Source organism: Augochlora pura, chromosome 3, assembly GCF_028453695.1.
Source record: "Augochlora pura isolate Apur16 chromosome 3, APUR_v2.2.1, whole genome shotgun sequence".
Taxonomy (NCBI): Eukaryota; Metazoa; Arthropoda; class Insecta; order Hymenoptera; family Halictidae; genus Augochlora; species Augochlora pura.
In genome coordinates this window covers 24,752,943-24,762,961 of record NC_135774.1, presented here as the reverse complement: position 1 = coordinate 24,762,961, position 10,019 = coordinate 24,752,943, and the positions used below count along the sequence as shown (strand labels likewise).

Genomic DNA, 10,019 nt, shown 5'->3' with positions numbered 1-10,019 from the left:
TTTCTACGTAAAATATCCGAATTATTGCAATGATCGACGCATAATCGATCGAGTATTTTCTGCCAGAGGTGTAGACGATAATCGTCAATGCACTTGGAATATGGAACAGTTATTTTAAACAAACATGCTTTTGTATCGTCCAGGACATTTAGATACATGAAAGCTTTGACGAGAGAGAAAACAGGCTCATAATTTCAGCGTGGAAGCTCGAGTCAAGTCATTATAATCCTTTTTTAATTTGAGAGACTTGCCAGTTACTTGCGACGCTTACAATTCTACCGCGATATATTTACGAGTCGCGCTTATCTTTCGAAAGCACAATGTATGGCTGGTATTGAACTATATATGATAAACGAAACATCAACAAAAAATAAATATAAAGAAACAACTCGACAGCGATCGTAATCGCTTTATTAAAATTACCGCGGTTTTTTCACTGACGACGAATATAATATCTATACCGTGTATTCAGTGTAAGATGCTGTATATTATGAAACAGTGCGTATTCGATGTAAGTAGGAATTAGCCACGCAAGTTTTTATATTTTCAATAATAATTCTATATATTACATCGGGTCTTTTATTTCTGGAAACCCGTGAAGCATACGAAGAATCGACGAAACTGAAGTAATACGCAAGACTTTACGATATTGTTGTTAAATATTTCTGTTGGCGTTTCGTAATCGAAAATCTACAAGCTCCAGACACTTGAAAGTATCGGTGAAACGGTAGTTTCATCAATAAAAATCTACGATAATGGCGCCCGAACCGGACCAACTGGAAGCAATTTCTGTTTCCACGAAACAGAAATACCTAAGAAACCGCATTTAATCATTTACAATTCAACGAAAGTAAAACAATAAAACCGAAAACGAAAAAGCTCTGCTGTATCCGATTGTACTCGCAATTTCCATTAGCATGACCAATTACAATGACGTAAAAATCCGCGAGAAAAATATTAAGATCTTCGTGAGAGTACTTCCGTTAGAGAAACCCTGTGAATCTTGCGTACGAGTCGACCTAGAGTACAAAGTAATTAATGTTTTTCGAAAGATGTTAAAACATGAAGCGTATTTTTTGACATTTCGAGAGCACAACTTTCTCCACTCAAGTGATCGCAGGTTATTGTAATTAATTATTAAAGGAAGATCAATCTCCTCTTTAGAAAATATTTATACGATGCTTACAAGAAATGCAGGCGAACAGGGTCGCCATAATAAAAGAGCCGACTTATTGGTGTTTCAAAACAGATGGGATTTTCCTTGACGCCTCGCAGGAGGAGGTGTACCATTGCTCAAGCAAGGATCTAGTCTTGAAGTAAATTAAAACATGACCCTTGATTATACAGTCACTTTTGACACCCATACTTCAGGGTTTCAATTGGGACAATGCGTTGATGTTATTAGCTTAATATCTTATATCTACTCCTGTCTTGCTCTCGGACTACGTAAATTGTACGGGAAAGGAATCCGTGATTTAGTATCGCTTCGAAAAACATGCGACTCGATAAAACACGGTCCTTTCAGAATTCTAGACGGTACAAGCTGCGTTCTACTAGGCCATGGGCAAACGGGCTCCGGCAAAAGCTTCACCCTCAACGGACTAAACAACAACTGGGAAGTACGATTCTGAGAGACATTAACAGAGCCATGTGATCGAATAATGTAGGTCCAGTGATTACGTTCCTCTTCTCAGCACAGGGGTCTTGTATCGAGGATACTGTGCGATCTGTTTCTGGAGAAAATGAACCGAAAGAGGGTAAGCAAGATGCAGTACTACATAAGCTTCGTTGAGCTACGCGGGAAAGATGCCAGAGACCTGCTGTTGCCAGAAACAGAGAATAAGGCTCGGATAAAAGATCGAGATCCGTTTAAGGTGCGTCTTCAAGAAACGGGCGATAAGAGCCTGTCTTAATTGCTGCTCCCACAGGAGATCTCTGTGGTTCCCGTGGAGAACGAGGGACAAGCACTGAGGATGATCTTCGAGGGAGAGGTCAGGAGATCCATTGTGAGAGGAACTACGTATCCGATGTCCCATGTTAACACATCCGTGATTACCATTCACGCTACCAATACCAGCTTGGTCACGTCGGGGAACGTTTTTACCAGAGCCAAAGTAATTTATATTCATCGGGCGTTCTACAGATTCTCTTGAACCGATCTTTTTCTACCTTATCAGATGCACATTGTAGAGATGGCTGGCATTGGAACAATGGGCAGAAACGGTTTCTGTAAAACGGCTTCGGACATCGCCGTAGCCAACTCGACCAAGTCCCAGCTGGAACAATTTTTTGCACATCTACGCAGTGGAGGACCAATGCCGTACAACGCGATACGATCTAGCAATCTGTTAAAGCTCCTCGGAGACGATTTCCCCGTTGCATCTGTGATCCGGTGATTAATCGAAAAAGAACACGAGCTTGCCGTGTTCTTAACGATGAATAAATCAATTTATCTGTGACAGTTTCATATCGCACATCCGTGTCACGAGGGAGGATCTGGACGTCACTCTGTCGACGTTGAGATTCACTGGGAACATTGCCAGATTAAAGCCTATCAAAGTCAAGAAGGGCGTGGGGTATGGTCAGGACCCGATAGTTCAGAGGCTTCGAAACGAGATCGATGCTTTGAAAAAAGAGCTGACAATAAACGAGATGTTCCTGGACCAGGAAGCTTCGATCAATATATCGAGGTCGCGATTGGAGCAGATTAATCGCAGTATTCTTAATTATTTAAACGGCAACGTGAACAAATTCACGCTGTTGAACATGACCCAGGCTCAACAGTTGCTGAAGAGCGTCAAGGATCTATACAACAGGTTGCAAAGTCTTCCAAAAATAATGTTCTCCGTTGTAAAATCATTGCGTCGCAATTAATTACCGCCAATTTAACCGCTAGAGTAACAGCCAAGGAAACTGAGATCGAGCAACTCAAGGAGATGTACGAAAACATGTCGAAGAACATGGTGGACGTTAGCGTATCAGCAAGATTGTCTAAAGTATATTCATTTATATATGGTTTAATTAATCTTTATTGATGAAATATTTGAATCCGTTGATAGAATTCGTTGACTGCTGAAAATCGAATCCACAGTCTAAGGAAAGGTGTTAATACTTTGGAACAATTATCGAATGTCCAGGAAGTAGAAGAAGTTGGAAGCATAGATAAAATTGGTTAAAGAGTTTTCTAATTTTTTCAATAGCTGTCTAAAAACAAAGTAATAATTTAAATTCTCCAGGTGTCGGGATGACACTCGGACCATACCAAGATGAGGAAGAAGGACATGAATGCGAACAAGATTTGACTCTTGAACCCGAACGTCAAATGGACTACCAGAGCATTTTAATGGTTCGTATAATATACAATTTTATGATAATTTTTTCGTCTTCTTAAATTTTTGTCTGTGCAGAAGCTTCGGCAGATTTTCAACCGTTTCCTGAAAGACGAAAGGGTATACGGTAGGATGAAGGAGAAGTTGGATAAGAACGCGAGAACATTGACGTCGGTTCAACAGAGATTCTCGAAATGGATCGACAAGTATTTCAAGGTTAGCCGAATTTATCCCGGATTCGATTTAGGACTCTGAGACCGATGTAGGAACTTTGTTCTCCAGGTGAAGAGCACTTTGGAGAACGCCAAAGACAAGCTCAGCAAGCATCAGCGAATTCGATACGCGATGAAACCGCAAGAACCAGAGGAGCTGGTACCAGAAGTGGAGATAGCGATCAGCCGTGATATCGCGTGTCATGAAAGAGTTCTGATGAATTTGGAGGAAGAGGTTGTTCAGGCACAGAACGAGATACGCCATTTATTAAAGGAACAGGTGAAGATGCATACGGACTTCAAGTCCGGGTTCCGAGAGTACTGCAAAGAAAAAGACGCATTGACGCTTTATAGCGACAATTCGATTAAATTGTTACTGGAACCGGTGGAGAAGGAGTCTCTGGAAGTAGCTAAACGCAAGTTCAATCAGTTCCAACGAGCGATGATGCGGAAATTTGAGGTGAATATTAAATTTCAGAAGATCATTTTCTTTTTTATTGTTGCTTTGTAATCCAAACTATTTTGTTAACCAGTACCTCTTATTATTTTTAGGAAAAGGAGAGAATAAAGGAAGTGCAACGCGATGATTGGTGTATTTTCTAAACTCTGCCAACTAATGCAATAATACTTGACATAACGCATAACGTGAAACACAAGTGCTATAGCGCTATAACGGTGTCATATTATTTCTCTATCCAACATTATTAACGTATTAATTTTAATTTAGCTTATAATTAATCGAATTAACTTATCGATCATCTAATCGGTAGATGAAATGTATAATGTAAGCTAAATTAAAATTCCTATAATCAGAATAATACATTAATTTCATATTCTATATTTAATTGAATAAATCGTTATTTTTAAACTTTCAAAAAGTGCTCGAAAGTACGAAATTTACTTTAGTTTCGACTAATTAAAATATGTTGAAGATTACGTTATGAAAATGCGGCGAAACGGCAGGTATTGATGGCTCCACCCGTAGCGAAAAGTTGGAACTGCTATGCAATCTGTATTTGACGAGGAATGGTAGATGGCGTAACAAGACATTTTCCGATTATCGTTAACAATTCATTAATTAGGCATGTACTCTACTCTAGGCTTTATTCTATATTCTTTTAACACATAGGTGTATAATTTACGTTGTAAGATTGCAAATTTGTTATCCTGGGAGATCATGCCAAATTATTTCAAATTACATTGGAACAGATTTCAGAATTAGATATCAACTTCAGCATTTTACCGCCGACGGCGCTAGCGTTTGTCTTCCCTAGTATTTTTTCTAGTCCAATCAAGGCACAATCAAGGAGATGCCTAGTATCTAGAAACTTTCTCTTAGATTATTCGACGGCACTGTCATAAAGTATGCCTTCGAGAAACGGGAGCATCAGTTTCTCCCACCACGGCAGTAAGTAAATCGCGCCTACAGCTCAAGTGTGTATTGGATTGAAATTGACTAGTTGCTTCAAGTTGCTGTGTTAGTAGTGCCGCCGTCGAGACTGCACTCGCGTTTCAAATGAATAAAATGCAGCACGAGATTGACGCGAAATGTGATACAATTAAATCGAGGTAAGCTTGGCTCTGTGTTATTTACAAAACCGGTTAAGGAAGCGAACAGTGTACATTTATATCTCGCTACTTGCCGCCGGCGAAGTATATACCTAAAGTGTATAGGGAATATTGCTATGAATGAATATTTTGTTTCTGGAAGACGGTAACGCAACAACAGCGCCCTTACGCGTTCACCTTCGTTCGTATTGTATGGCATCAATGAAAATCGTCAGTGAACAAATCTACGGTCGCGTTAGTGTGCACTCGCGTCGCCGAGCAACTTAGCACACGGCCGCATACTTCCCGGAAAACATCGAAAGACTCAATCCAATTAGATAAAGGTCGCTCCACGCATCGTTTCCTGACCGCGCGCTTGCGTTCACGGCACCGACGTGAACGCTTGAGTGGCGCGTTTTACATGGCGTCCTGAATGCATCCAGGATCCGGCTACGGCTACACTGACACACCGGTTTCGAGCGGCTTGTACGTGGTTTTTTCTTGTCGCGTTATCTTTGTCCGAATAGCGTAGCTCGGAATGTCGTGATTGTGGCCCCGGTCTACTGAAACAGAAATAGAGAAATACGAGTGCGTGTGGGGGAGAGAGCGGTCGAGAGAGAGAGAGAGAGAGCGTGTGTGAGTGAAAGGGCGTGAGAAGAAGGAGAAAAAGACGGGGAGCAGTGTCGAGTACGATCGAATATATTGGTATAGGGTAAAAGCGGAATCTTGCGGTAGAAATCAAGTTGTTTAGATATTTCGGTGTTGGAACGGTGTGACCACGAGTTGCGATTAATTTTCATTCGGGGGCTAACAAGAGTGAAGGCGTGGAAAGATAATACGTGGTTTCAAGGCAGGGCAAGACTCTAAACACCATGGGTAAGACGCCAAAGAAGGCGGCCCCTGGGGGCGATGAGAGGAATTTGTTCGATCGGAGGCTGCCGAAAGCAACGACCGCGGCGTCGAAAACCTCCGAAACGCACTTGCACAACAGACAACGCGAATCTGAGAATTCGAACAGGTTTGTAAAACCAATAAGCCCGACGAACCAGCGAGTTTAGCCACAGTCTCCTCCCTGTCATATCTCAGCCACATATCCGTTATCTCTGTCTCGGTCAGAGTTTACGCATCGTTTCGAGTTGTCTTTTTGTGCTTTGTGCGGTGCCGGGCGCATAGCTTGCATTTATCATCTTCTTGTCACACGAAAAGCGCGACGGGGATAAACAAATAAATAAACCGGATCAAATGTCATCAAATTTCGCCGATAACTCGTACAGATACCGCATTTCTCTGTTTATAGATCGAATCTTCGAATATTCCATGAAAAATTTCTTTGCGGCTCGTACTTCCACCGGTTCTGTTTAGCTGTTGTCTAACGGAGCTTTTTTACAATCATTTTCAATTAATACCTCTCATCACCTCCGGTACTTCTTACTCGGTGGAAATTGGCTATAAATACATGCAGGCAGCTCCTTTCAACCACTTTCAGCGTTCGTGTATTCTTGTTCTAGGTCTAAGTCGAGCACAGCACAGAAAAAAATACCTCCTGTTCACAGAGACTTTACGGTAAATCAAATACCCCTCCTGATAAAGATACTTCTATTCTTTGTAACATATTCGAACCTCTGATGCGAATCAACATATTTTTTGCAGACTAAACTTAGCAAGTCATCTAAGTTGGTCTCGAAGCGTCCTATTAAGAAAGTTGTCACACCATTGAAGAAGAACCTACGCGTCACAAACAAAAGTAAAGAGTCCGACTTGAAGATGCAGCCAGAGTCTGAGGAGGCCGAGATGAAGCTGGATGAAACCTCAGAGAAAAAAAGTACGAAGCACGTAGCTACTGAGGAGACTCAGAACTCTACGGAGAAGCATGTTGAGCATGCTGCTTCGGAACCTGCTCAGACTAGCTCTACAGGAGAAGAGCAGTTGAATGGAGAGTCTGAGAAGGCCCAAACAGAGCCAGTGAAGAAGGATGAGAAAGCAAATAATTCCGTGGAAACGAGAACAGTGGAGGAGCACGAAGAACGCGAGGAGATCGAGGGGAACGATATAAAGTTGACCTTCGATAACGACGAAGGCTCCGTGAAGGCTTTAGAGGAGAAGTCTAACGAAGAGCCGCCGCGGGACACCGAGAACGATGAACCAGAGGGCAAGGAGAACAAGGATGTTCGAATAGAATCGGAAAGTAATGTTCAAGAGAACGAAGTGGTCCAGAGCGAGTCGCTGAACGGCACAGAAAATATCACCGCAGAGACTGCGGAGTCTTCTAGGTCGGTGTTGTCAGAAGTATGCGCGAGTCCGTCGCCGAACGATGCCAGGAAGGATAAAGAGAAGGAGGAGTTGACCACGCAGAAGGATGAGTCGTTCGTTTCGTATGACCCCACGATACTGTTGAAAGATGTGCAGATCAAATTAAACGACTGCATGAAGGAGAACCAGAAGCTCCCGGAAACAACTAGAACGGATCGGGAGGAAGAGCAAGAAGAGGAGCAGGAGATGCCTTCGAGACCGTACCAGGATCTGTCCTTCGGTAAGACGCTGAGGAGTATCAGCGGCAGACGATCTCTCAGTAGAATGCGACACGTAACTATACGCGAACAAAGATACTCACCGAACAACTCGATGTTCGTCAACACTTCCGGTACGTCGTTCATGCCCGACGAGATCGAGGACTTCAAAATCCTGCGGTACAGCACAGGCGTATCCGAAACGATTTCCGCGAGTAACGGCAGTTCGATGGAAAAGAAACGGAAGCACGATTTCAAAGAAGACTGGAGCAGTAAGAAACAAAAGATCGACACAGAGAACAGTTTGTTGAACACTTCCATTAGCATACTGAAGGGCTTACGTAAACCTATACAAGCATCCACGCCCGTTGCCGAGCTCAAGTTCCAAGGCGATAAGCTGGACCTATCAGACAACGAGCGCGACAAGTTGGCGAACGACCAATCCAGCAAGGTACGATGGTGTACGGTCATGTAAATTACCTCAGAGATTTTTATACACCTGCGTACACTCTTCTTCTTTTTTTGCACGCAAGGAAAGCCGGCCCTCGTGCCATGCCATTTATAGTCATAAGTATGTGGTTGCGACCACGTTGACGATTGGTAACATTTCAAGTTTTTCGTTTGATTCAGCATGGAATAAAGATCAATTCTTGATCTCTGGAATTTCGAAGCTTTACATAAAGACATTACTATTAATCATTTCGTTTCTAAAACTTTAACTTTAAGTACGCGATTGCTGTACAGATCCTTGCGAATGTTTGTGAAAATTTTTGTTCTTACGAGTTGATTTTATAAATATGAAACACACAGCTTCTACCATGTATCGAATTCATAGAAAATTAGGTGAGAAACTTCGCCTAGTTAATTAACCCTCGGTTGCGGCGGTCACATTTAATTACTCTGTAATTCAGAATATATTAAAACTATGTTCCGACGGAATTGATAAACAAAGCTTTACGTGGTCCAAATCGTCGTCAATTGTGTAATTGTCGAGAAGATCTGCCCGCCGAGGGTTAAAGTACAAAATCTTTCGAGAATGTTTTATACCCAGCGACGAGACGCTATAGTAGAAGCGTTCGAGTAATTGTTCGTTCGATTTATCATCGTCCATGTTTTTCACCACATTGTCGCGTGCAGTTTGTTCAAGCGAATTAACCGTACTGATTCCCGATAAGCGATCACGACTGTAGCGCCGTTCAAAAACTCCTTTAATTGTAGAACATATTACTTCCTCTCCAATCATTTTACGTTGCTAAGACTTGTTTCATTTTCTCGACATTTAAAAAGTATGCCGATATATATTTCTTGTAGAACTCTATAAGTATGTCTAGGACATTTTTCTATCGGAAAGTTGGACAGAAAAAGAAGGAGGAGGGAAGAGAGAGGGAGGAAGAGAGAGAGTGATAGATTTATTGTTTCGAGGGTATTGTAAAGATTTTATATTTACCCTGACCGTAGAGCTTGCTTCTCTCGTTGCGGAGACACGACACTTTTTTTCATTTTCCTTTGTTCTTTTTTTTTTTACTACTTATTTATAATAGGGTAAATCGTTGCGGAGTATAAATCGCGCGTTATTGAGCGGCGATAACATTTTGCTTCTGGCCGACCGTTCGCAGATACGATTTCTCGGTATCCGGATTCGTACACGAAGACTGAAGAGACATGGAAGACGACCAGGGGAGAGTGTGAGGGGGAGAAAAGAGAAAGAGAGTATTAAAAATGTATCGTTTAAGTTAGAGAAATAAAACAAAAGTAAATGCGACACGCTCGGTAGAGTCGTATTTTCCACCAAAGTCGTTCTCCCATGTTGCGAGTAGCTCCCCCATTTAGTTGATGTTTTTATTACCAGCACTTGTACCGAGTATCTTTTTAAGCTCTCTAGGAACAGCTCTCGCTCCGAACAACAGAAGGGAAAAACCTTAAAACGATTTTCATTGATCGTGCTCTAATGCGATCCCGGCGAACCATTTAATAGCTGTGGGATCCACTTGTTTATACTTGTTACGATTGAACGGAGGAGAGTTGGGAATACGATGTATGAATAATGTATATAGAAAATGAGATTTATAATAAATCTTGAAAACCCGAGAACGCTTGTTACGGTACTTGAAACCTCGTCCCCCGCCGAGCCAGCGGGCTGTCGTTTGCCAGGAAAGAATCGCAGTTGGATCATTGGCAAGATGCTATCTCTCGAAGACGGCGACGCCGGGGCTCCGGCTAATTAACCGTCTGCGCGCCACTTGCATTCTTTATTAAACGCTACGGGCCCGTGCGGTTATTCGCGTTATTCAAACAGATTTGATTATTATTGCCGTCCTCCTTGCTACGACAATTGCTGTGCATATAATCCAACGTGCAGCGATTCTAGCATACTTAGGCACCAGCACGGTGTACCAGAAAAAAAGATTTATAATAAATACTAC

At 42.1% G+C, this 10,019-nt stretch overlaps 2 protein-coding genes across 6 annotated transcripts; both read left to right on the top strand.

Annotated features, from left to right (window-relative positions):
* Window positions 1–718: 718 nt before the first annotated feature.
* LOC144468027 (kinesin-like protein KIF9) lies at window positions 719–4,351 on the top strand. The gene is made up of 13 exons (XM_078177141.1): window positions 719–1,031; window positions 1,165–1,316; window positions 1,526–1,619; window positions 1,695–1,874; window positions 1,929–2,114; window positions 2,178–2,392; window positions 2,463–2,816; window positions 2,897–2,996; window positions 3,060–3,171; window positions 3,237–3,346; window positions 3,408–3,545; window positions 3,612–4,001; window positions 4,094–4,351. Exons 1-13 carry the CDS (start codon window positions 918–920, stop codon window positions 4,142–4,144), a joined length of 2,196 nt encoding a protein of 731 aa, XP_078033267.1. The 5' UTR covers window positions 719–917; the 3' UTR covers window positions 4,145–4,351.
* A 308-nt stretch (window positions 4,352–4,659) lies between these two features.
* Window positions 4,660–10,000, top strand: LOC144467675 (uncharacterized). Of its 5 annotated transcripts, XM_078176572.1 has the most exons (5): window positions 4,660–5,110; window positions 5,253–5,575; window positions 5,940–6,107; window positions 6,598–6,652; window positions 6,740–10,000. In XM_078176572.1, exons 2-5 carry the CDS (start codon window positions 5,523–5,525, stop codon window positions 8,069–8,071), a joined length of 1,608 nt encoding a protein of 535 aa, XP_078032698.1. In that variant the 5' UTR covers window positions 4,660–5,110; window positions 5,253–5,522; the 3' UTR covers window positions 8,072–10,000. The 5 variants fall into 5 exon arrangements, with proteins under 5 accessions (XP_078032698.1, XP_078032696.1, XP_078032699.1 ...); XM_078176570.1 differs by lacking the exon at window positions 5,253–5,575 and having other exon boundaries at window positions 4,725–5,110; XM_078176571.1 differs by lacking the exon at window positions 4,660–5,110 and having other exon boundaries at window positions 5,121–5,575.
* The last annotated feature ends 19 nt before the right edge of the window (window positions 10,001–10,019 follow it).